General features: G+C 39.1%; 1 protein-coding gene across 1 annotated transcript in view; it reads left to right on the forward strand.

Moving 5' to 3' along the window:
• The window catches only part of MOXD1 (monooxygenase DBH like 1), a 49,477-nt gene that overhangs the window by 17,891 nt on the left and 4,668 nt on the right, over positions 1-26,918 (forward strand). The window contains exons 5-10 of the mRNA XM_065679109.1: positions 14,579-14,758; positions 16,844-16,946; positions 19,309-19,475; positions 20,721-20,912; positions 23,819-23,878; positions 25,801-25,943. Of these exons, the coding sequence (XP_065535181.1) occupies positions 14,579-14,758; positions 16,844-16,946; positions 19,309-19,475; positions 20,721-20,912; positions 23,819-23,878; positions 25,801-25,943 (845 nt within the window). The remainder of the gene's footprint in view (positions 1-14,578; positions 14,759-16,843; positions 16,947-19,308; positions 19,476-20,720; positions 20,913-23,818; positions 23,879-25,800; positions 25,944-26,918) is intronic.

The following is a 26,918-nucleotide window of genomic DNA, read 5'->3' on the forward strand; positions in this document are numbered from 1 at the left end:
ACACCTCACACTGTACCATAAATAGCAGGCAACTAACTTTCTTTACATCAGCTGTTTGCAGGATGACTCCACAGTGGTCCCGGAGTGGTGGACCCTGACTGTTCTTTGCATGGGAGAGCGTGCATTGTAGCGTGTCAGTAAACTTCTCCTACAGCTAGCTATGTGTGCATTGGCCTGTTTAGGTGCTTTGAGCTTCAGGTTGTAGTATGTGCCTCAGGCTTACTACCCTGGGGATTTTTACTTTTCTCACATAGAGCAGTTAGCCAGGAGCTTTCTCAGAAGTAGCTTTCTTAGGAAAAAAGCATTCCACTTACTAGCCCAGACTTTCCGGAGATACGTTTAAGGTTATTTCTTGCTAGGATTTTTACGGTTCTCTGCAAGTATTATTATTCTGACTGGTCCTCAGTGTACCTGTTAATCTCATCCCTACAAAAAGTTCTCTGGTTTCAGTGACTGCACTGGGGAAGGACTATAGCTCCAGCAGGACCTTTTGGGGTGGGAGGGGGGACCCACTATTAGAGCAGACACACAGACATGTCCATGCGCCGACCTTTGCATAGCAAGGTTTCTGTCTCACTGCTGAAGCCACTCTGAGGGCAGCAACCTGGGTGGGGAGATCCCTTGCAGGCAGAATCAGTGCAGCACCAGGGCTGGGAGCAGGGGCTTGCAGAGCGAGAGGTGCTGACCCAGAGGAGCACATACTAAAAAGAGTTTCTGCAGCACCCTCCCTGTTGTAAATCACACGTTTTAAAAGTCTTTTATTGCTCTTTCCATTTAAAAAGAGTGGCAGCACACTGGAACTTCTGAAGTCCTTTAACTCTTGTCGAGGTGTCTGATTTTCATGATATTCAATGTGTGTAGATATGTGTGTGCTGACACCACTGTGACAATTCATAACACTATTTGTTGATGTTTGGGTATTTTTCTGCCTATTTACTGAATTTATTTTCTGCTTACAGTGAGCTGGCATCATGCAGCTGTTTACCAGTGACATGAAAGTGAAAATTTGTTTCACATTCATGAGAAATACTTTGCAATATTTCAGTAAATACAGCTCTTGTTTTATGTTCAAAGCTTTTTTTTACTGCTCGTTCTACTTGTGGTTCTGTAGATACAGCTTTTTTACTATTACTGTCCTTCTCTTAGGTTTCAATACTCCATGTCCTCTGTTAGTTTAATTGTATTGCTTACTAATATAACTGCATCTGCTAAAGTTTCATTACTTTGGCTTCATGTTAATCGCAGCTTTCCCATCTGTTCCACTGTCGTTTTTTTTCCTGCCACAATTAAAAAACCCTTAAGATACAGTATTTCCTCTACTGTCTCTAGATTTTCTGTGAATTCTATCCACTACACCTGCCAAATTGTTTAATGCTGTGTAAACTTCTGAAAACTTACAGTATATACTGGTGAAAGAATGGTGTTTATATTCTACGTGCCAGACATGCCATAATCGATTTGTATGAAGCTTTTCAGGTTCAGTGTATAGCATGTCCATGCTAGTTTCATCACTCTGTAAATCTCCCCACTGTGTTTTCTTAATTTCTTTGCAATATACTGTGTTTTCCTCAGGAAAAGTGGTTTCCTGGCCTTCAGTAGTAATAATCCCATAGACAAAAACATGCTGGATATTGAATTCCACCATTAAGACTAGGAAAACACATTTAAGTAAAATAACAAGTACAGTTGGGTAGTAGTGTCCCATTTAGCTGTGTCTACGTGTCTTTTCTTTAAGAATTAGTCATTTTCCTATAGTTCCAAACCTTTGGGGATTTTTTGAAACTAGTGTAGTCAAAGAAATGCTGGCAGAAAGGCTGTGATGCGGCTGTGCTCAAGAACATAAAATACTTCAGGTTGTGTAAGAGAACATTTTTAATGGGATGCCGAATTTTAGAGGGCATTTGGCATTGAAAAGGGGGACAGTAGGTTGCATTTTGCCAGCTGTTAAATGTTTGGATTCCTGTGTAAAACACTCCTCTCACATGCATTATTTGAACCTGCTTATGAGAGTGGAGTGAGGAGGTTTAGTGCTGCTGTGAAATGGGGAAGAAACCCCATGCTGGGGATTAGGCTCCACGGTCAAAATGCAGCATCTCTTAAGTACGCCTCATGAATACCGTATTAACCTCAGGCAACATATTAAAAGCAGTAAGTTTCCAACCACAAAGATGGGCTTCCTTTCATCTAACTTGACTTAATCTACAGGTCTGAGCCATCTGCTTAAATGACCTTACAGTGGCAGAAGATAACTGTTTTTATCATCCCAGAGGAGGTGTCTGAAATACATGAGCTCAAGCATCCCTTGAATGGTTCAGTCTCTCTCTCCACAAATGAATGAGGGAACCTGGATAACCAACCTGAATTAGATATGTAGCTCTCCAGTGGATGAACCAGGGGAGGCATGTCCCACCAAAAATGGTCAGGGGAGAGAAAAGATTGTGATAGGAGCAAAATTTCCAAAAATAATACATTAAAAATTTGCCTTTAGGAAAAATTGATTTTCTTCAACCACAGCCCTAAGTAATTTTTTGGCACTGAATTTAGGATGTGACTAGTGAAAATAGGTCAAGCATATCACCAGAAAAAACTTAATTATTTAGCATTAGCTGAGAAGCACTACATTGGCCATATTTTCATAGAAGCACCAAAGTTTTCCGCTGTTGATCTCCTTGGAAAAGGGAGCCTCTTTTCAATTACAGAAAGGCCTGTATTAGAGTACACCAGCAGCTGCTAGTTAATCTTCATCTTCAGTTTCAGGGCAATCTCTGATAAGGAAGTAAAAACTCCAAAAAAAACTTGTTGCCAAGGGTAACTCTGCTTTTTGACAGTGGAATGCTTTAGTAATACCAAAGACCCCAGTGTGAAAATACAAAGGGACTCCAGTTTAAGAGACTGATTGATTGAAAGCCAGAAGGGCAGCTTGTAGCCGTCAGAACTTAAATGAGGGCACTGATTTTTAACTTGAGTGATACCAGACAGTAACTGCTTGTTGTTCTCTGGCTTCAACCTTTACGTTTTGCTAAATGTGATAACTCTAGCAAATTGCATCATGCAGCCTGACATAAACAAATGGTCTGTATTTTCCTGTGTGTTCCCCTGCAAAGCCATTTCAGCCTCGGTAAATTAGATTGGCAACCAAACGATCATCTTACGCTGAAGAGCTTGTAAGCTATCTGCCCTTTGATCTGGAGGGCTGTCTCTTCAGTGCAAGCCTGAATTGGCCATTAGATTTTGCAGTGTTAAAGAATCATATAACTAAACTGGCTGGAAATTAGAAGTTTCCCAAGCAACTCTCAGGAAATAACAGAAATACTGTCTTCTCTTGTATTCTGCTGAATTATTTCATATGTAAATTTATTTAATGTATTATTTCATTCTATGATCAAAGGTGAAACTACATATGACCACAGACTTTATATTTCTTGGTGGGACATATTCTTATTTTGCATTAGTCTTCTTTCACTTCACTTGTATAATTTTACAGCATTATTTTTGCTGCATTATTTATTCAATATTCAGTATGCAAAAACAATCTACTTAATTTCTATCATCAGCAGATTTTAACATCTAGTTAATTTAATACAGTTTCTTTGATTTTTCTTTTTAAAATTAAAACAGCATCCATCCAATATGGCAATGTATGCCAGCATCTGGTTGGAAAATACATATTTTATGTTTTATGAAAATATTTTATGAACATGAGCCAGCAGTGTGCACTCGCAGCCCAGAAAGCCAACCGTATCCTGGGCTGCATCAAAAGGAGCGTGACCAGCAGGTCGAAGGAAGTGAGCCTGCCCCTCTGCTCTCGTGAGACCTCACCTGGAGTATTGTGTGCAGTTCTGGTGTCCTCAACATAAAAAGGACATGGAACTGTTGGAACAAGTCCAGAGGAGGGCCACAAGGATGATCAGGGGACTGGAGCACCTCCCGTATGAAGATAGGCTGAGAAAGTTGGGGCTGTTCAGCGTGGAGAAGAGAAGGCTGCGTGGAGACCTAATAGCAGCCTTCCAGTATCTGAAGGGGGGCTATAGGGATGCTGGGGAGGGACTCTTCATTAGGGACTGTAGTGATAGGACAAGGGGTAATGGGTTAAAACTGAAACAGGGAAAGTTTAGATTGGATATAAGGAGGAAGTTCTTTCCTGTTAGGGTGGTGAGGCACTGGAATGGGTTGCCCAGGGAGGTTGTGAATGCTCCATCCCTGGCGGTGTTCGAGGCCGGGCTGGAAAGAGCCTTGTGTGACACGGTTTAGTGTGAGGTGTCCCTGGCCATGGCAGGGGGGTTGGAGCTAGATGATCTTAAGGTCCTTTCCAACCCTAACTGTTCTATGATTCTGTGTTAATTTCTGGTTAAATGAAAGTGGAAAGTTGTGTAATTTCTAGTTAAGTTCAAGTGTTAGCTGACAGGAGGCTTAGCTTAAAATATGACCAGTGGTGGGCATGGGTGTCGTGGTTTAAGCCCAGGCCATAAATCAGAACCACGCAGTCTACTCCCCGTGCCCCCCCCCCCCCCCAACTTTTTTCCCTCCCCCTGCTCCCGGAGGGATGGGGAGGAGAATTGAAAGAATGTAACTCCCACGGGTTGAGATAAGAAACTAAGGTATAACACAAACCACTGCTGCTGCCACCAATAATAATAATGATAAAGGAAATAACAAGGGAAGAGAATACAACCGCTCACCACCTGCCAGCCAATAATACCCAGCCCCCAGCAGTGAACCAGCCCTTCTGGGTGACTCTCAGTTACATCCTGGCCATGACGTGCTGTGCTATGGAATACCTCTTTGGTCAGTTTGGGTCAGGTGTCCTGACTCTGCTTCCTCCCGGCTTCTCCTCCTCCTTGGCAGAGCATGAGACTCACAAAGTCCTTGGTCAGACCAAACATTTGAGCAGTAACTAAAACCATCGGTGTTATCAGCGCTGTTCCCAGGCTGAAAGTCAAAACCACAGCACTGCACCAGCTACTGAGAAGGAGAAAAATGACTGCTACTGCTGAACCCAGGACAATGGGGAAGGGGAGGGTACAAATTTTGTACAGCTCTCTCAATTCAGCCTCTCAATTCTGATGTGATTTGTGGGATGATCTTCAGGAGAGGATTGCTACTGATTAACCCCATTTTCTATCATGTCTTTGTTTCTTCTTCCTCATCCTTAGCTTTATGGTTTTAGAGTAAGCCAGTGCTGAGGTAGTACATTGAAAATATATGTCTTGGAATTGCAGCCAACTGATCAACACTTGTTACTATAGCAGGCAATAAATTATTTCAGAGTAGAGTTAGGCCTTAGACGAACAATTATAAAGCATCTTCTTTGCAAATACCCAAACAGCAGGTTCCTAGGTAGTAAAATCTGACTTGATGGGACTTGCACAGTGAGAGGTGAGTCTCTGGATGGATCACAGAACAGATCTAACTTGGTCCTACTAGCATTTTGGCATTGTGTCTTAAGATCAACTTTCTAGTTCAGACAAACCACTCAGTAGCATCATCTTTAGCAAATTTTCTGCAGGGCCACATTTGATTGCTCCAGTGTCATTTAAGTGGAGAGGAAATTGCACTTCTGATCTGTTTAATATGTTTCTACTGACCTCGCTCTGAAACCCCAGTATTAGCTACTGGGGTTAGTTTTCAGAGCATGATATTATGATACCCTCTTCATCTCTGCTTCAACTTGCAATGCACAGTAGTCACAACTGTGTCCGGAGCATAGATTCATTGACTCCCAGGGGTAAAATTGAAAGAAATAACATTAATAACAGTGAAAAAATAGACAATAGTCAGAAAATACAACTCCACCATGTCCATACATAGCGCACGACATCAAAATCCACACAGATGACAGACAACTAAACTGCAGATAGATGGTGAATACTTTCTGTTTGCACCAAGAGTGGAGTTTCACCTAGTATGAAAATAATTTACATCTTGCATCTAAAATAAAAAACAAAAAAACCAAACAAAACCAAGCCCCAAACACCTTAACCTGTGAAAACATCATAATCTAAGTGAACTATTACAAATTGTAGACTAATGCTGTTCAGTCTCCTTTCTCCATCCGCTCATTTCAATGGCGTTTCCATTACTGTCTTTTGTATAATTTTAATACAGTAGTCTCAAATGACTTCAGAAGAGCCATGTCATCTGAAAATGGCCCTTGTTGTGTGACTTCATGGATGCTGTTCTGTTGTACTGACTCAGGAGGCTGTGTCATTTCAAAAGCCTTGTGCTGTGCTTATTTTATCTCATGCAAGCTTTAGGTGCCAGAGCATCCAGGTTGGTGACTTCTGTAGAAGTTCAGTATCTGAATACCTCAGGTCTTTCTTAATGTGCGCTCTTTTGGTAGTCCTTTGCAGAAGTCAGCCTTTCCTTGTCAGAAAACATGTTTCCCAACAGTTTGTCCCTGTCTGTGTAAAACAATAAATGGACACGCTGTAAATTCCGATGTGCTCTGTCTTCAGGCAAAGCTGTGTGTTCAATGCCAAGCAGAAGGAGAAAAAGTATAATGTTATTAAGCTACATGACTAAAGGGAATGTTTTGCAGTTGTACAATAGAATTAAAACCTCTTCCATTGTCATCTCAAAAGAAATAGTTTCTTTTTATTGCTGTGCACGAATGGTGATTTCACATATGAAATGGAATACCTTTGCTGACTTTGTTATTTATACTATTCTAATTGTATGTTCCTCTTGAATAAACTATTGATAGGCTACCAATTTTGGGTTCAGATCTGAAACATATTTGTTTACATATTATTATGATATTGTTTTCACAAGAAAGTAATGATGTTGCTGTTTAATTGCCAATTATTTATGTTTGGAGTGTGTCAACTGCACTGAGAAACTATGGCCGCACTGAAGACCACAACCACTCTTGCCAGTGTTTCTGCTGCTTAGGAGTGCAATAGGTGTATTGCCAGGAAGCGTAACCAAAGGAAACATGTTTTTTCTTGACCTGAGTTTTTTATCAGATTGCTCCTCAGGGTTATACTTTTTAACTGTGACTAAATGCGTTATCTTAAATCTTCAGACATGCATCAGGCAGAAACAATGTTTTATGAATAGTTCTTTGAGGTATACTTCTTTTGAATTTTGCCTGAATTACTGCATGCCACTCTTTATGAATGGCAGAGTTCCAGGCAATTAATTAGAACGTAGCAATAGACTTGATGGCAGAGAGATCAGGAAGCCCTAACCATATATCTAGTTCTCATTTTTAAATGCTTGGTTTTATTGGTTATTGGGTTGTTTAATTCCTCTTTACTAATTAAAATATATATGTTGTTCTGCACACTGACATATAGAAATTTTGGATGTACAGTGTAATCATTAGCAGTAGTACATGGAATAGAAAGATTTGTGTGACATTAGATATATAGTCTCCACTTCAAGTTAACAGCACAGCAACAGTTAACTTTTACCTCAAAGTACCTATTCTTTTCCAATAAAAATTCTGCAGCTTTAAATGGAGGTATGGTAATTGCTTCTTAATGCAGGATACTAATAAAACTTAAATAAGAACCTTCATTGAACAAAGGAGTCACTGAATAAACAAATCCTTTTTTCTTTACACCAAGAACAGGAAATACCTGTGCTTTAACTAAGGATTTTCATTCATGTGGCAAGGACTTTTTCTCCATGGTGATGTTAGAATTTTTGTTACGTGTTTTAAAGTATACCCAAACCAGGTTAAATCCAAATGCCAACAATATGGCTTGTGTCCTCTATTTGAATCTCACTATGTAAAAAACCTACCTCCACACATATTAAGGACAAAATCATGCAAATTTCAATGCCTTAAGTTGTATGGAACCTGTATTTTTGGTCTGGAAAATTTCCATCCTCCAAGGAAACCTTAACTAATCACATTATGAAGATTGAGGGTGGTTGCTGTTACCTGGGCTTTTTTCTCATCTCCATCTCTCTATTAAAATATGAGAATCAAGATGTCACTAACTACAGAGTTTATATTTTTCTCCAGCTGGAAATGTGGAACATATGTGTGAAAATAATCTGGGGGAATATTTTTACATTTAAGGGATAACTCAAGTTAGGCAGTAATGCTTCCTGTTGTACGCAGATGACCATCAATGAACTAGAAAACAAGTGGCTTTGCTCTGCCTCCTGTAGTTCACTCACCAAAATACAGACTTTCTAACAGTACAGACTCAGGAGCACTTGGGATAGAGAGTAATTTTGAGGGCTTTGTTAATAATGATGACTGAATTTAGTACCTGGTTTGCGCAGTGAGGAAAACAGAAATGGGAACTTAGCTGTGTATGTGCAAACGATACCTCTGGTCTCAGGAAAGATTAAGGCAGCTAGCCCATGCTAGACTGCAGCTGGGTGAGTGTTGGAGGCATCTCTTTCAGCTCCAACTATCTGTGGAATTAATGTAATGCTTTCTGACAGACAGGGTGGGGTGGGGGCACTGGGAGGGTGGTCCTTGCCTGACCCCGGGATGCCTGAACTCCAGGCTGAAAGTCTGCAGCAGATTAGCGGCCCAGATGTGATGCTGACCTAGGCAGGTTTTTCGACTGACATGAGATAGCTGTTAGGTTGTTAGGGTTAAAATCTTGGTATATCCAGGAGTCATGGACTTAAACATCTACCCCAGCTCAGGGGCATATTTCCAGCTCTTGAGTTTTTGCTCAGCACACCTCTGGGTTGTGTGCAAGAAGCAATGTTAGGCAGCAAGCAACTGGTGTTTTTCTTTCAGAAAATTAATATGAAAATAAAATCACTAAATTATCATTGAGGGGTTTTTTTTGGAATGCATGGAGGTTTTTTGCTGAAAAAGACCCAAATTATAAGCCAAGTATTCTAAGTATTTGCTTTTTTGAAGAAAAATCTAAAACCTTAAAAAAGATAGATAAATATTTGTTCATTCCACAGCTACAGTTTTGAAAAGGAAAATTATAAAAAGTCTTGACAATTCCTAATAAGAAGACAATGTGTATACCTTTGAAGAGCTTTTCTAAGTCAGACAAATATTTCAATGTATGCACATGATAGACATTTGTGAGAGAAGAGCAAAGATGAGAGTAATCATTATGAAGGTAATAGCTCTTCCTGAGGTTGAGTATAGAAAGGAGAGACCCTATAACTTTGTCTTTTGCTGTAGGAACTCTCTCAAGTAAGTTCAGCCAACACTCAGTTTCACAACCATCACTTTTTGGTCTGAGTCAATCAGACATAGCAATCTCATATAAGTAAAATAACCAGCCACAGACTAGAAACTCTCTTAGATGTAGCAGTACCAGACAAAAATCTCATGTCAAATTTTCACTCTAAGCTTTGAGAATATAGAATAATGTTTTTTCCTTGTGTCACCACCAGCTACATACTGTGCTGTGTAAGACTGTGGCTTTATTAATCTATACAGCAATATGCCCTCCCAAAGTGTCTTTAAAATGTAAGATTAAGTTGAAGCTACCTCTTGAGCCAGAAAAAATAATGTTTTTTTATTGACATTTCAGTGTAGATGAATCATTGCAATAAGATCAACAGCCTGTTTCCATTTTCATACGTAAAAATAAGGTCAGCTTTTTGTTTCGTGACGTTCAGTGGCCTATATGTTCTAGCAGGGACACTGTGGAGAGACTATGGATATAGTTTACTCACTTTCATCATTCATACAAGCAGGCATGAGGAACAAACCACAGCAGTTAATATAAAAGAAAGCAAAGCAAATAAAAAGGGAAGAAAACAGCAATAAGCAAGAAAGGCTTCCAGTTTTCTGGAGATGTTTTTCACTTGTAGGGAATCCACCTTTTTGGACCATTGGAGCTGTTTGCATTTTAATCCTGTTTAATACATCATACGCACAATATCTTGACCCTGCTTATCAGCAGCTTGAGATGCAAGGCTCTATTATGTTACAGTTTTGGCTTGGTATTTTTTAAGAAATGACTGCATGTGGTATGTTCAGTTTGTGCAGTAGGCAAAAAGATAACAGGAAATAGAGAAGAGAGGAAGGGAAATTGCAGCTGAATAACCCGGCACTGGCAGATGTAAGCGTTTTCTTTGTGCATGTGATGTCAGCCTGTTGACTAGAATAGGGTTTCTGTTAAATTAACAGGTCAAAAGCGTATGTCTTATCTGTTTTAACTTGGTAATAAATGGAAAATTTGTTATTTTTTATTCTTTGAAAGTCAGAATTTTCAGAAGTACTGAGATTCTGACGTACAAAGAGTCACCATATCTAACGGTATGATGAAAGGAGCTCTATAAAACCTCTTAACCTGTCCGACAAGTACAGGGCATGCCAACCAAACATGATAACCATAACTCATACTTTTGGTCGCAGAAGGCAGTGTCTTCATTTTACATTTGAATGCAGTGTATTTTAAATGCCTCCTTCTCTGGAAACCTTGATTTGATGTGCTGGGGGACTATTGTGCATCTACTATTTTTTACTTCTCGCTAGTGGGAGTCAGATAGGTTCATATATTTCAGTGTGCTCAGTTAGAAAGATCTTTCACCCAGGCTTTCAAGAGAGGATGCAATAAGCAAATCATCATGAATAATAAAACAGGAGCTTCTTTCTGCAGGTTTCGTGAAAAGCAGGAGATATTTTGTCTTGTTGCATGCACTTATTTTTTGCAGGCCCAAATGCTTTTGGCATTTTGATGCAGGGTGGATATAGGGCTTTTGTTCTTCAAGCCTCTGGCAGTGAGGAAATGTCAAGCAGAAAATGCACTTTGCCTGCAGGGGAAGAAGTCACCGAGGTGCCCTCATGGTGCTGTATCTCTGCAGGCTTATTCACAATATGGCAGAGAGATGAACCCTGACAGCTGTGTTTTCCTTGCATGTCAGCAACAGTGGATGGATGGAAGTGCCACAGATGAACCTCAAAAATGAGGTAAAATGGAGAAAATAGGGAGTTATATGCATATTCCCTTTCAGTTTTCTTTCATCCTCTTTCTTGACTCCCTTGGTTATCTAGATGCGGGTAGGAATTAGCAGGGAAAGGGGAAAGAACTGTGTTTCAAAGTCACAGGTTTCCTCATAACTGGTGACATCGAAAGGCAGATTCCCATTCTCATTGCAGCCCATCTAAATTACTCAGTAATTGGTGGATGAAAGTGTCATTTGACAGTCTCCTTACACTACAAGAACAGAGTAAATAAGGCTGTGTTTAAATGCAAATGCAAATAAAAATCAGTTGTTTGCTGAAATATGCAGGATTTATCAGCTGTTATGTACTATGCCTGTTTTTATCTTGTTTTTTTCTCTATTTTACCCCTTTGCTCTAATTTACCACAGTAAATGATTATCTTTTCATAAGTACGCTAAAAGTTGCACTATTTCCCAAGAAAATTAACAAGACAGTCACAGTTACTTTTGGGGGTTGGTCCACTATTGTTGTAACTAGAGACGTGCAAAAGCAGACCTCAGTATAGTTTACCTTTCAGTTTCATGATTTGGGGAATAAAGTCTATCAAAGAACAAAACCCTTTATGTTTAAAAAGTCAAAAATCTGAAAACTTTGAATGTGTACATTAAACAGTCCATGTTTTAAAAATGAATGCCCATAGTTAGAGATGAAGACTGATAAAACTCTCTTAAAATGGGGATAACCTTGTAGGAGATGAGCCCTACAAATTGTGTTGTCATTCACAGAAGCTACAAGTACTCTGGAAACCAGGCCACCCTAATCTAGATATTTATTTGTAGATACCTGCTCTAGAAACTAATTTTACACCTGAGACTACTTACGTGCACTTACAATGCATGGGCAATATGCTGAATTTGGCCCCATATTTGAGAAGCTCAGTCATTATTCATCGTTGTTGGTGAGGCTGACTGGAAAACAAGAATTTTGTTTATTTGGAAAGAAAAAAAAAGAAAAGGTTTTGGAATTTCTTTTCAGCTTGGAGCAAACTAAGCTCTTTATGGAAAGTGAGAGAGGAAGAGAGCGGCAGCCGAAATAACCAGCTTATTCTATAAGCTAAAATAACAAATGGCTGAGTAAATAGGGCAGCACTCACCTGGGATGTAGGATGGCATGTTTAAATCCCTGTTGCACTTAATCACTACAATAGAAAATGAGTTTGTATTTTTAAATTTTCTTTTCAGCTGAAGTTATTCTAGTAAGTAAGTACGGTTAGCTATTCATCAGATCAGAGAAAGGGAACCCAAAGTGTCTAGGGCATATGCTCCTCTTTCTTCTCTTGTTTCAATCAGAAATAATGCTGTGAGCCTTAGGAAGCTGACCGTTAAAAATCCTCCTACATTTCTGGGAAATGAACAGTTTGTGATTAATGAGATTTTCTTAAGATTTCTGTTAATAGATTTTTACCCACTCCTAATAGTTTCTTTCTTCTTTAGTTGTTTAACAAGGGAGAGGGCAAGGTGGCACCTCTTTAACCAAGTTGTAATAACGCGTGTAAAAGGTGTAACTTTGCTGCTGCTTTTTAGTATTTAATTGTGCTTCTGAAGAATGTAAGTTGTCCTACAAGATGCATCAAAAGATGCTTAAGGCTTTGTTCTGTTTGTTTTGGGGGTTAGGGGTTTGTTGGGTTTTTATTTTTCTTCACTAAAGTAAGCTGAACAAAACTACTTTCTGAAATGCTGTTATTGTTTAGGTAACTGACACTAAAAACGAATGACAGGATGTGAGTTTCTAATTTTGGTGGTGTCCCATTGTTTTTAGGGGAAGTTGGTTTTGAAGTAGTGAGTGTAAGCACAGCAGGTGCTGGGAGCTTGTAGCAGCAGGCAGAACTATCACATGTTGGAACAAAAATACTCTCTTTTTTTGGTAGATATGGGATAATATTATCATAACCATTTCCCCGACTAATCTATATATTATGCGGAACTTCAGAATTCTTGACATATATGCAGCTATTTAATATAGAAGCTGCCATGATATGAGTGTATATTGGTTCTGCCGTGTTTGGATAATTACGTGTTATATGACAGAGCAGAAAGAAGAAGCTGAATTTGATTTCTCAGTCTTTGTCAGTCTGATATATTTGGGAATAAATTCTTATCAGATGGGAAAAGTGAGTCTTACAGCCTTCAAAAATACCTTTTATTTCCATAGTATGGTAATTCATGATGATGGTAATGCTAAGTGAAATAAGGATTACTGAGAACAGTATAGAAGTTCTCTTGTGAAGTGTTTCAGTCTCCATCAGACCAAAACTTTGGTGCATCTGTGTAAATTGGCATCCTTCCACTGACTTCTAAGTCCAGTGAAGTGGGTGGTTTTGGGTTGTGCACTTCTTGGACAGACATGCAGGTACTCAGCAGCAGCTGGACTCCCTGAGAGCCCAACTTCAATAGTATTTTGCAGATTCGTATCAATGAGGGTGGTCTTGATATGCACAGGCTCTGGTTGCTTCTTCCTGCCCTTGCTCTTTTTTAATTGGTTTAGTGGTTTGAACAAAGTGCAGAGAGATGTATTTCTGGTAACAATATTGTGCTAACAGTATTTTAATAAAGGAATAAACTGTTCTTGTTTATCCCATTCTGGTCCTCTGGTGTGTTTGCAAAACACATGGATGCAAAGTTAGGATGTATATAATTTTTTTTTTGCCTGTTTAAAGTATCTTCTCTTTCCTAATATTGAAAGGCAATACTGCATGGCACCATCTTCAGAGGCGCATTGCCAAAACCTTACTTTTGTGAAAACATTAATGTTTATCTAACTCAACTTGAATATGATAGAACAGGATGTAATCTTTGAAAGTAAAAGCAAGGGAAGAACTCCTTTCATTTTAATACTGTTTTCTGTATGCTGATATTTTGTAGAATATTATCTTCCTGAAAAAGAATTTTTTCTTTTTCCCAGAAGTATTCATGTTTGCCCCAGGGATGTCATCTCTGACAGAGATGATTTAATGTCATCCGTTCAAGTAGAGAGTGAACACTGTTACATGGGAATAAAATAATTTCAGTCTACCCTGAAGTTTGGTGGTCAAATTATACTGAGGGCATGCAGGCACCCCTGAGAGCCCCCCAGCTCATCACTGCCGTAGACAGGCTGCAGCACCCAACCTCACAGGAATGACTTCATGTTAATAAAGTCTTTACAACTGAGCAGATTGTAAAATAATTCTAGTTTCTTGTAAATGTCAAAAAAATGTGAAAGTCCATCTTGAGCTGTTGAGGAATGTGGGGTATACCTCCGGGCTCACCCTAGATGTACAGAATCTATGAGTAGCTCTAATTTGAAGTAGCACAAAAGAGGCAGAAACAGGGGTGAAAAGTTCTGAGTGGTTCAGATACCAAGCTGGTTGAGCTGAGCAGACTTTCAGCTGGTTTGTATCCTTTTCATGCTGGAATGTGGCTAAGCAAGACTGGATGGAGAAAAAGACAAGTGACAGAGCAAGACTGGGGTGAGAAAAGAGAACAAGATAGATGGCAACAGAGGGATGCACTTGGGCAATGAAAGTTTCAGTGTTTGAGGTTGCAATGTTGAGTAAAGTCTGAACCTAACTGCAATCTAGCATCAAGTCCCCTCTTTAAAATAGATGCACCATATAATTTTTAGTTCTGTCTGCATTCCTGTATTGAAATAGTTAAATTTGAGATGTGTTTTCTTTCTTTTTCTTGTTCATTTTAACATTGACAGGTTGAGCCATTGATCCAGAAAGGCCACGAAAATTTGGTGCACCATATCCTGCTCTATCAGTGCAGCAGCAATTTGAATGACAGTGTGCTGGACTATGGGCATGAGTGTTACCATCCCAACATGCCGGACTCTTTTCTCACATGTGAAACAGTCATTTTTGCTTGGGCCATTGGAGGAGAGGTAGGATGAATGGCTGTCTAACACGGTTCATCAGTGGGGCTTTAGGAGGGTGTGTATCATACTAAACTTATTTCTAATGTATTAGTGATTACTGAATCTGTCTGGTTTAAAGTATACTCAATCACTATCCCTAAATGCCTCACCAGTAGGTCCTCAATTTCTTATTGACTATGTTGACTTTTAAGTATGAAATACAATGATCATCCTGAATGACAAGCTGAAAGTAATGGAAAGAGTATAGAGAGTTGATGCCTTAGGGAAAGAAAGATGGCTTGGGAGCATGAAAGGCTGTTGCTGTATCAGCTTGCCCCATCTAATACGGGCAGTACACTGCCTCCAGCAATGACCAGTATCTGATACCTCTGGAGAGTGAAGAAAAATATGGGGCATATATGGGGCATATCTACAGAAAACAGAGTCTCTGATGACCCCAGGCTTTGTCTTTAGCTTATTTGATATGTTAATGTAGGCTGTAGTTAATGCTTTCAGCTGACATAAGGCAGCATTACTGCCAAAAGAATCCCACCCCTTCTTTACTTCCTTGATCACTGTGTGCCCACACAAATGATGGTGTGGGCATAGAGGGGGACCAAGGCTGATGATAGTTTCTGGAGCCTTTGTCTGTAGTCCAAAGCTGTCTTCATGTGCTGCAGTGTGAGGAAGCCAGAGCTGCTATACGGACCCATCAAAAGAAGTTTAATCCACTGTGAGCATTATCCCTGATGTGTGCTTTGTGCGTTTTCGCCATCAGCTATGCTCTGACCCAGTATTTGTACTTTTAACTGTCTTAATCTAAGTGAAATAAAAACTTATATAAATAAGTTATCATTTGACAAGCACTATGGAGGCTTTTGCAAGGAGGATCCCGTTGTTAAAGATCTTTAGAGAGGAATCTGACAGATTTGGATTACATTCAGGTTTATTCAGAGTATTCACTTCACTTAATTCAGTTCACTCGTACATAGGTGGTGATGATAATGAAATGGAGGTAATAATCTTTATTACTATATTCTACAATTAATTCATTAATGTCCGCCAAGCTTTAGAAAGTTGGTATGTCAAATTGCACATTTCAGAAAGTTAGAATCTCAAATTACATGTTAAAATATTAGCTATAAATGATAAAAGTATGCAGATTAATTCCTATAAAAGTGAATTTGGTAAATGACTTGACTTAGAAGATACTGGCGATTTTGGATTGAATCAGGAGTGAGCTTTTGAAGTATATCTGCCAGTTATCCCCACTTCCCACGCTCTGTTTATCATCATGAGTGGCTTAAGAACTTGCAAAGCCCCCTTTGGGATGAAGTTAAACTGAACGTGCAGAGGTGAACCTAGCACCTTCCAGCAATAAATGAGGCTCAGTGCACAGGGTCTGACCACAGCTTGTCCTAAGGAGCATCATCTGGGGACAGTGGGTCCAGTACAAGCTGTTGCACTGTACAGAGCTACTTTTGCACTACATGGCTTGCTAATGTAAATATAGCCATGAAGATCATCTTTATCATTCAAATAATTTACTTGGAATGCAGTGATTCTTGCAGGAAAAATGCTCTAATCACATACAACCTCAGTATTCCCTGGAAAGTACTCCTTTTAGAAACTGGGAACATTAAAAAATGTAGATTCACTTTTTCATAAGGGTTTTATTGTCAGACTAACTGATTGATGATGCAATGTTTATACATTTAAAATGGAATCTTCCTCTTCCGCTCAAGCAATAAATACAGGATAAATAGTCATAAGATCAAAGGATAAGGCAGGTTGAAAGCGACCTCAGGAAGTCTCTAGTCTAGCCTCCTACTCAAAGCAGGGTCAGTGGTAAGGTCAGACCAGTTTGCCCAGGGCTTTATCCTCTAGCAAGCATGGGATCTACAGTTTTATATTGACATTGTTATTTAGCGCATTGACTATAGAGTAAATGTATTATGCCACAATGCCATGTTCAGAAAGTTTGAAATAAACTTACACTTGTAAATTTTATCATTAATATGATTGCAAAAATAGTCAATGTATCATAAAAAGAAATTAACTCTTAATCATGCCAAAAATAACTTAAATGTGTATGTATGTGATGCTTTCCAGGGCTTCACCTACCCTCCTCATGTTGGCTTATCGATTGGCACAGCAGCTGACCCTCTGTTTGTTCTTATGGAGGTACATTATGACAATCCATCATATACAGAAGGTTTGTACCCTCACACTCTTTACAACATAGGGACTGTAGTGATAGGACAAGGGGTAACGGGTTAAAACTTAAACAGGGGAAGTTTAGATTGGATATAAGGAGGAAGTTCTTTCCTGTTAGGGTGGTGAGGCACTGGAATGGGTTGCCCGGAGAAGCTGTGAATGCTCCATCACTGGCGGTGTTCAAGGCCAGGTTGGACGAAGCCTTGGGTGGGATGGTTTAGTATGAGGTGTCCCTGGCCATGGCAGGGGGGTTGGAACTAGATGATCTTGACGTCCTTTCCAACCCTAACTATTCTGTGATTCTATGATTCTATAACATGCAAGATTGGAAAATGTAATAGACACAAGTGTTTCTCATTTGCACAGCAAACAGAACAAATACAAAGCTAAGGCTTAATTTTCTCTGCTCAGTAGTTCTGGTCCCAGTGTTTTTCTCACTGCACTCAAAATCTTACTCTGAAGTCAGGGTAGGATTCAGATGTACAAAGAATTGTGGACCATGTGAGTACCTCTCCTTGTATCACTACGTTCTTCATATTACCTCTCTCCCTTTTGCTGGGAAATCCAGTCAGACCAAGAGGAAGCAGCACACACACAAACTATGAGACAGCAACACAGCGAAAAACCCTTTTAGTATTTTTTTCATAGTACTTTTTTATTTTAAGCTATCTACCTGAACTGCAGGTAGCTTCTGCAGGTAAAGTATAGACTCAGGTTGCTAAAACATTATCTGGGTAAAACCAATTTATCTTTAAAGATAAGCTTTTAATTTGTAGTGGTGTTTCTTTAATCTCCTTTCTAAATTTAATTTATTTTTAGAAGAAGCAAAAGGAAGAAACCAGGGAGCCCCAGAAAATCTAGGGAAGCTCGAAGCTGACTTTTGTTCTGAACTTCTTTTGTTCTGAAACAAAAGTTTATTGAATACCTGAGAATATTCTGGTGATTGCTATATAGGAACTGAGTAAAATCCAGTGCAGTACAGTGTACTGACCTTTCTTTACACCTCCATATGTTAAAATAAAATCATCTGTGTGGGTATGGTGTTCTGTCTTACTACTGTTTCCCCACTTTGTATTGTACCAGATGAGATAGCTCAAAATTGTTTTATTTCATGACAGACTCTCTCCCTTCAGCACGCACATTTGCATGGGATATAGTACACATCATTTGCATCTTTGATGTTGCACGCTTTCCCATGAAATGTTATCTGAAAGCCTGAGAAGTCACACACAGAAAATCTGTTTCCAGATTGGTGGTGTCCCTAAATTCACTATTTTGTTTTAATTGACTGTGCTGTGTGATACTGTTTTTTAGTTCAAGTGGCACATAAAAAGCTGGGCGCCGGTAAGTTTTGTTCTTTCTTAAGCAATGGGGACAATTTTGCCTCACTGAGACAGTCCCACATGAACACAGGGTCTTGCCAAAGACCTGGGAAAATTCAGACAGAGCAGGGTGATGGTAGTCCAGGTCATGTATAAACTATGAATAGATACACAAACACACAAATGCAGCTAGATATATAGGTGAACAAAATAAATTCATATAATTTAGACTCTTTAAAACTCAACCTTTTCACAGCAGGCTTTGGTTCTTTCATCCACTTTCTGAAATCAAGAGAAGTCCTTGAATGAGTGCAGAACTAAAATCCTCTGCCATTCTCTTGTCTACTTTATTCACTGTGCTATTATTATCTTCAAGTTCGTGATTAAGGAAGCCATTTTTCATGGATAGTTGATGTTTTCTTAATTTGGCAGATTGTAAAAGGGATGTATTTTGTCATTTGGTGTATGCTGTAACATGACAGGCAATCCAAAACAGAGGAAAAATATAATTAATGCTAGGGCTCAAGGTGAGTGAATAGATAAATTCAGAAGTAGAAGAAAACAAATGGAAAATGAAAAACAAACACCAAACCCCACAAACAAAACCAAACAAACTCGTAACAACTTTAAGCTATGCTTTAAATATGTCATTTGAAAATCATACATGGAACCTTCTGAGGTCTTATTATTTCTTGGTGGTGTTTGCTTTTCCTGTGTTCTAACTACTTTTCTCTGAGGTCGATGTTGGATAATGTAGTGGAAGAGACATGAGGGCTATGGACAGCAGATATTTTTCGTTCACTTTCAACACCACAGATATCAAGATACCATGTTTAATAACCCTTCTGTGGGCTGCCCCTATTTATTACTTCCCGCATACGGTTTGACTCATTTCCAGGTTATCGAGGTTGAGTCCTTGATTTTTGTGTAAAAAACTTAGGACATGCTTAGAAAAATGTGAAAAAATAGGATTTTGTATTGTTACTTTTTTAAAAATACCAATTTATAGCCACAGCTGATTCTGTTCTTTTGTTTCAGGCTTGATAGATAGCTCTGGTCTGAGGCTAATTTATACTCCGGTTTTAAGGAAATATGATGCCGGGGTTATTGAAGCTGGTCTCTGGGTCAGCCTCTTCCACAATATCCCACCGGGCATGCCTGAATTTGTGTCAGAGGGTCACTGCACGCTGGAATGTCTAGAAGAGGTATGTCTCCTGACTGAATCCATTGGTTTTCATCCTTAGAAATAGTTTTGGACAGGCACTTTAACTTCTTGCGAAGATTGATAGTTACCTGTTAAAGACATGTGAGCAAAAACATCTGCTACATGTTGTCCTCCAGAATGTTGAATATTTTTGATCTGGGTATTTGAGATGCTCAGTATTCAGGCTGCTTTACTGGTATGAGTAATACTGGATGACACAGCGCTTGCAATGTTTTGATTATGTGTCAATGTAGAAGCATACATTGCTTTCCATGGCAAAGCTATTAATAGCCTGGAATAGCTAGCCCAGAAAAAGTGTTGAGAAAGACTAACTGGGATCTGTGCATATGCCAAAGGCTCCTAACAGTGAAGTGAAAGCCTGAAAGGTATTAGACCAACCACAGAAACTAAAGACCTGAACAGATTTTTTTGTATGTCCCAAAGGACAAAATTACACATTCATTAAACGCTTGGTTTCATTAAAATAATTTAAACATCTCTACAGATAGTGAAAGCATTGTCTAAAATTTGTCATTGATGTGTCACTTGAGATTCTCATACATTTTGTCATTTATAAAGAATTGATGCTTGTTATGATGTGGTTTAGGATGAACGGCAAATTAGATACATACTTTAGATTTCTTCTTTGTGGCATTAAATGTTCATACTGTCATTGCATTTTTCAGCCTACAAATACTTGAGTAATCTATTATCATGAGGTTTCTGATCTTAAGGCTATACTGGAAAGGTATTGTGGTAACAGATTATTTCCAGTTTGGGCTCTGAACAAGAATCAAAGGTTAGCGCATGGTAAGTTTGAATCTGTAGATCTCTGCTAGAATGAGGCTGATGTCAGATTTGTGTCAATTTGGAAAATTTAATTTTAAAATGTTTCTGATCTGGAAAAATATTTCAGATGTAAATGTATAGTATTTTACTACCAGTTGACTTGAAGGAGGGTAATAGAACATGCTGTAATTATAGCCTCTTGAAGGGCTTCTCTTGGCATGATATTGATGATATTTTTATTATAAAAATCCATCAAAAAAAACCCCACAAAACGCTAGCCTTTTTTATATATATAAACCCTTAATTTCACATAGAGTTTTGGTTTTGTTTTAGACTGAATTTTATTGTAAACTGAAGGAATGTAAAATGCGTTTATTAATATATTTTTACTGTTTGTATATTGCATTACGTTACATTTCATCTGGGCACACTGATGGTGTTCATTTCCCCTGGCTAGGCTCTAGGTGCTGAAAGACCTGCTGGGATTCATGTGTTTGCGGTACTTCTTCATGCTCATCTTGCTGGCAGAGCTATCAGGATGCGTCACTTCCACAACGGCGAGGAGCAGAAGCTGCTTGCTTATGATGATGAGTTTGACTTCAACTTCCAGGAATTTCAGTATCTGAAAGAAGAAAGAACCATCATGCCAGTACGAAGCTCTTAATTCTTTCCCTGAAATTATTTAAGAGATCGTGTGCCTAACGCTGATTCAGATTAAGGATTAATTTTGCTACAGAAATTCTTATCATAGAATCATAGGGATAGGACAAGGGGTCTTAAAACTGAAATAGGGTAGATTTAGATTAGATATTAGGAAGAGGTTCTTTACTAGAACTGGTGGTGTGACACTGGCACAGGTTGCCCAGAGAAATTGTATCTGCCCCATCCCTAGAAATGTTCAAGGCCAGGCTGGATGGGGCTTTGAGCAGCCTGGTCTAGTGGAAGGTATCGCTGCCCATGGCAGGGGGCTTGGAACTAGATGTGCTTTAAGGTCCCTTCTAACCCAAACCAGTCTATGATTCTAGTATTCTGTGATTTTATGAAATCAGGTTATAAAATCACACATGTACCTGATGATTGTGCCATCTTTGAGCATGCAGGCAGCTGAAGAATGGAAATGCCACTCCGTGGCTTTACAGAGCTGTTGGAACCAAGCAGCACATCCTGAGTATTTGCACAAAGCAGGTATCCAGCCTTGCAGACATGTCTACAAATGAGCCAAGTCTTCTCTTTGTTTCCCCTTTTTATTTGTTGTTGGGAGTAAAACTCCATGCTCATGTTCCATGTGAAGTTTCACTTGTAAACAAAACCATTTGGTTGAAGAAATCATGCAATTCCATCTGCTGGTTTTGTGAGACTAATATAACTTTCAGAAAAATCCCAACTACAACTACATCATAAAGCAGTAGCTAGCCACAGGTATTGCATGAAAAGAGTCTGTATATTTTTGGATGAGTCACTCATTTAAAAGTTATTCACTCATCTTTTGTTAGTTCCTGTCAGCATCTGGTCTTGAAACTTTGGCCTAAAGACACAAAGTTAAGGGCTGCAAAGACTGGGTGCTCCAGATCTGGCCAGTAGAGCAGCTGGAGGTATGCTTGTCCTGGTTCATGCAAACAAGCCCATTACTTGATGGAATTGGTTAGATGCAAAATATCAAACAATTGGATTAGAACCGAATTTTTTTACAATTGGAGCCAGTAAGGGAAAGGGAGCCAGAAAGACCCTTGCAACAACTGAAATTCAGGTACGGTCAGGAGCCCCATGGTCTAAACTTCAGGCTTCTTTTCAAGACCCTTTCTCTCTTACATCTCTTCTCTCACACTGGGAAACTTTGATATCTGTCCTTTAAAAGGAAGAAGCTAAAATGCCAACTTTCTCATTTAATTTGTACAGCAAAACCTGATGTTCAGGTGCAGCATTTACTCTTTGAAGTCAAACTGCTTGTACTCCACAGGGACTTCAAAGGCAAACTAGTGTTACCTCCTCCAGGAAAGAAGTCTTGAAGGGTTTAGGAACATGGCTGGCAGAAGATGACAGGTTTGCAGAAAAAGCCTGTAATATTTTTAGGAAAATCCATGCAGATTATAGAGAAATGCCTCTTAAAATTGAAGAACAAAAGGGAGTAGACAGCAGAAAAAGTAAAAGAAGCATTTGATAATATCAGCAACTTAAAAAAGACAGCTCAAGTAGAAGCTGGAATTTTTCTCTGAAGTAAGCCTTTTTCATGCTTTTTATTGTTTTCGTCTTATGCAAAACTTACGGTATAGCTTTACACACATTTTGTGGTGTAATTCAGACCACAGTCTAATCAATTAACTAATAATATTAACAAATTGCATATAAGTTCTTGTTGTTCTCTCCTTCTGCAAGCTTTTCCAAGGGCGTATCCATCTTCAAGCTTGTGGAGTCCAGGTTATTTGTTTTGTCACGTACTAGCACTCTTTTCTGCATTTGGCAGCGAAAGATCTAATCTCACAAAGGAAAACTTTTAATGGATGTTATCCAGTCTGTAAGCCATGAAAGCCAGAGACCTCTCTGCTGGGAACCAGTATATTCCCACTGGGAGCAGTGAAGCTGCGCAAATTCATGCTGCCCCAGAAATCTCTGTCTCCATTTGGCCAACATGAGGCTGATGCGCCTTCTTCCAGCAGCAGCAGTTAGCGCTAGCATTGATCTGGCAATGAGACAGCCATCAGGAAATGAGAAATTCTTAGCCTTCGAAGGGTGATATGATTTTTTTCATGGACAAATAATACAATGGGCAACAAAGGAAGATGATGAGACAAAAAAATGAACCAAAGTAAATAAACCTCTGGCATCCTTGTGATATCAAGTTGCTCAGAAAAATCAGATCTTTGACATCTGGCTGTGTTCTTCAGTATTTTATTTTCCACTTGATTATCATAATGATTTTGAGACTTATATTTGATTAAGTACAGGGAATAGAGGTACTACCAAACCGTAGATCAGTTTGTCAAGACAGCAAAATGTTAATTGCGTGTACTTGAGAAGGTGAGTATTCAGCCTTTCCCATACATACCTGTCAATGTTGTGAAGTCTATGCCTGCCACTCCTCTACTCCCAGGCTTGCCAGATAAACAGTTGTTATAGTGATGTGGAAAACTTTTTCCTCATTTGGCAAGTATTTCTGTTGTAGTTGGCAGGATAAATTGGCCTGGGGAAAGCTATACAAAGTAGCACTGGATGAGTTTTGGAGCAAGAATCATGTGTATACATTGTCTACATATATAATTTTCCTGAAAATAGGATTATAACTGGGCACTTCCACTGCTATTAAAAAAAAAAAAACACAGCAAAACTGACAAGACTTTTAATAAATCTCTGTTTAAATCCATGGGGGAATTTCTGAGGATCTGGGATAATACGAATGCAAAGTGTGAGGTCCTTACCATGTGCCAGTTACCTAATCCTTTGCTTTTTCAAGAAGCCATATCCGCTTCTCTGATCTTTATTTCTGCTGTCATCTGTGGCTACCTGAAGCTGGTCTTGATAAACTTCAGAACTGTGAACTAACTAAATCTTGTGTTTCAGGGGGATAACTTAATCACAGAATGTCACTACAATACTGTGGACAGAATTCGCATGACATGGGTAAGAAAAGTTTTAATAGATCAAAATACGCACGCAGATAATATTGGGAACTAAAATATTTTCATAAAATGTTATTAAAAAGTATGAATTTTCTTGCTAATGCCTGTGCGCAAGTAATTGTGTATTAACTTTCATTTCATAGATTCTTAGGTTTTAAAGTCATCAGAACTGCTATGATCATAGTCCGATCTTTCTTGCACAAGGCATTCATATGACTGTATTATAAAAATAAGAAAACCAGCTCTTGGAAGATCTTTAAAAATCAGACTTCTCTAGTATAGGGAGTGCTTTCTTCATGACATGTATTAACATGCAAATTCTGCATATTCAATAATTATTTTTATGATATTGTTATGCATTTTTCCCCAAAGTTGTAATTGCCAGTTCTTACATACTGATTTTTAGTCATACCACAATCAAGACAGGACCAGTTGCTTTTGCGCCTAACAGAATGCAGGCAGAATGCAGGTCCTTCAGGCTGGGAGGAGGAGGCTGGCACAGTTATATTTCTCATGCAATATGTTTTCTAGCTGCAGGCTGCAGGCAGCACAGGAGAAGCCTGTGCTATACCTGTGCAGCCTTGCAGCAGAAGCACGAGGAGCAGCTATGCTGCCCTGGGTGCGTGTCCCTGGCAGTGGACAAGGCAGGGCCACGCCCAGGGGGTGAGCATCCCTTTTGGGGTCAATAGGCTCCAGCTCAGGTTTGCCACATGACAGGACCTGGTCTCCCAGATGCAAGTTTTTAGGGTAGCAAAGGCCAGGCACCGGCCATTGCGATGTGGCCACTTGGTTTTGGAGGTGAAGCACATTCAGTTGTTGGGACATGAGCTGGACTGTGCCAGCTGGCTACAAAAGCAGAGAGTGATGCCAGACCCACTCTATTTATGGGAGGGATGTAGCTGCTGGCACCCAGCCTTTGGCAGGGGCTGATCCTGCTTCCTCTGGAGGGGCTGGATCCAAACCTCCAGGAGGTGAGACCTAAGAGGTTTCTGTTTGGAAAGGAAAAGCTGCTTCTGGCATGCAGAGAGTACAGGGATACCTCTCCCTGAATCATAGCTTGCATGTAGGTGCATGCTCTAGGTATATAAAGACAACCAAAGGAGTGAGAACAAAGGCTTTTGCGTTTTTGTCCTGTTTTCCTGTGTGTTGACCACACAGGCCCTTGGTTCAAGTGTTTTGTCTTCTCCTTTCCTGTTCCCATGGTTCTGTCAGATTTGTGGAACTGTTCCCACACAGGATTTAGGAATGTGCAGCTCATAATCTTGCCCGTATTTGCCAAGATTGATTTCAAATTAGTTGTTTGCCCTGTGGCTCTCAATAGAATACTGTTTAACAGTCTGTTTCTTCTGCTAGCTAAAAATCTTACCCTAATTAATTATTTTATGGTTAATGCTCGTTTGTTCTTGAGTCAACATTATATGTTAAATAACTGCTTTCTTACTCTGTCTGCATATGTACGTAGAAGGATAGTCCATATAGATATATTTCCATCCCAGCCTCTATTTTACCAGACAAAGCACATTTAATTTCTTCTTTGAACAGACTAAGTATCTTACCAGATTTTTCCTAAATCTGCTCCATTTTGAAGGCATTTTGCTAAAGCCTGGTAATATAAGTACATTGAAGATAGCTGAAATTAAAACTGAACTTCTCAGATAGTACTCTTCAATATAATAGAAGGATTATTTTATTGCTAGTTGTACTTTCTGGTATCTTTTAAGCTGGGAAGATACTGCTTGAGCTTGCAGTGTATTTTGTAATTAATTATGTAATAACTTCTTGCTGCTTGATAACCTAATGTGCAAGATAAACATGTTGACTTGGGCCTCCTGATACACATTTCATTAACATATAAATGCTAATCAGTGCTTTTATCTGTGGGATTCCAGTGCTATCTTGATTAAAAGAAAAATCCATTTTCAGGGTGGTCTGAGCACCAGGAATGAAATGTGCCTATCGTATCTGCTCTATTACCCGAGAATCAACCTCACCCGATGTGCAAGTATTCCAGATATAATGGAACAGCTCCAGTTCATTGGTGTTAAGGAAATCTATAGACCAGTCAGGCAAGTAAAGTGTTTATGAATATATGTAGCTCCTCTGTTTCTGTCTGTGAGATTACAGGTTCATTTTTAGACAACCTTTATTTCTTTCTGTTAGTTCAGTGTGTTGTAGGGTCACTCATGCCACTTCTTTTTGGTCTTTATTTCTCCTGCAAAATTATTTTGCATCTTTTATTTTATTTTTTAATTTTATTTACTAAAAAGCAGTTTCTTATGTCAAAGAAATAATATTTCTCACAGCATCTTTTTTTCACCACAGCCATCTGTAAAAAGACTATCAATGTCTTATCAATGATTCAAAACTATCAATTTATTAAAACATATCAGTGTTTCACACATATAGAGAGGTAATTTTGAGAGAGGAGTTTGGGAGCGTGGGTATTGAATAACCCTGGGTAGATTTGTTGTCAGTAATTCTGCTGAAGTCAGTCGGTGCAACCAGATCATAGAACTCTTGCTCACATAAAAAGCAACCACTGTCTTGGTGACACTGACAAAAATGCACAAAAGGGGAAGAAGCTGTAAGTTAGAAAGGAAATGGAGGCATTGAGAAAATATTAAATTGTTCATAGTAAAAGATGAATGGTAAATAAGCACTATGATGGGGAGAAATGAAAGAATGGAGGCTTTGGAAGAATAACAAATCAGAGTATGATATGTAAAGTAAGTAGAGAGTAAAACATGGAAGCCAAGAGGAAGAAGCACTTTTTAGGTGAGCTGTTGGCTGCAGGGGTTTTCAGTTCTGTGCAAAGACACTGTCTTCTGAGTCTTGGACTCCTACTGTTCAGGAAAACAGGACATTACACATTTTTGAGATGTAAATCCATGTCAGAAAGAAAAAGATGGAGCTCATTCATTAATTTTTCTTTCTCATAAAATAACCCACAAAAATTTGAATATTGGCTCATGACTCAGCTCAAAAGGAGTAATATAATTTTGTAGTAACATCTGTTTACTATAGTGCTCCACAAATATTAA

Source organism: Lathamus discolor, chromosome 5 (genome assembly GCF_037157495.1).
Source record: "Lathamus discolor isolate bLatDis1 chromosome 5, bLatDis1.hap1, whole genome shotgun sequence".
NCBI lineage: Eukaryota > Metazoa > Chordata > Aves > Psittaciformes > Psittacidae > Lathamus > Lathamus discolor.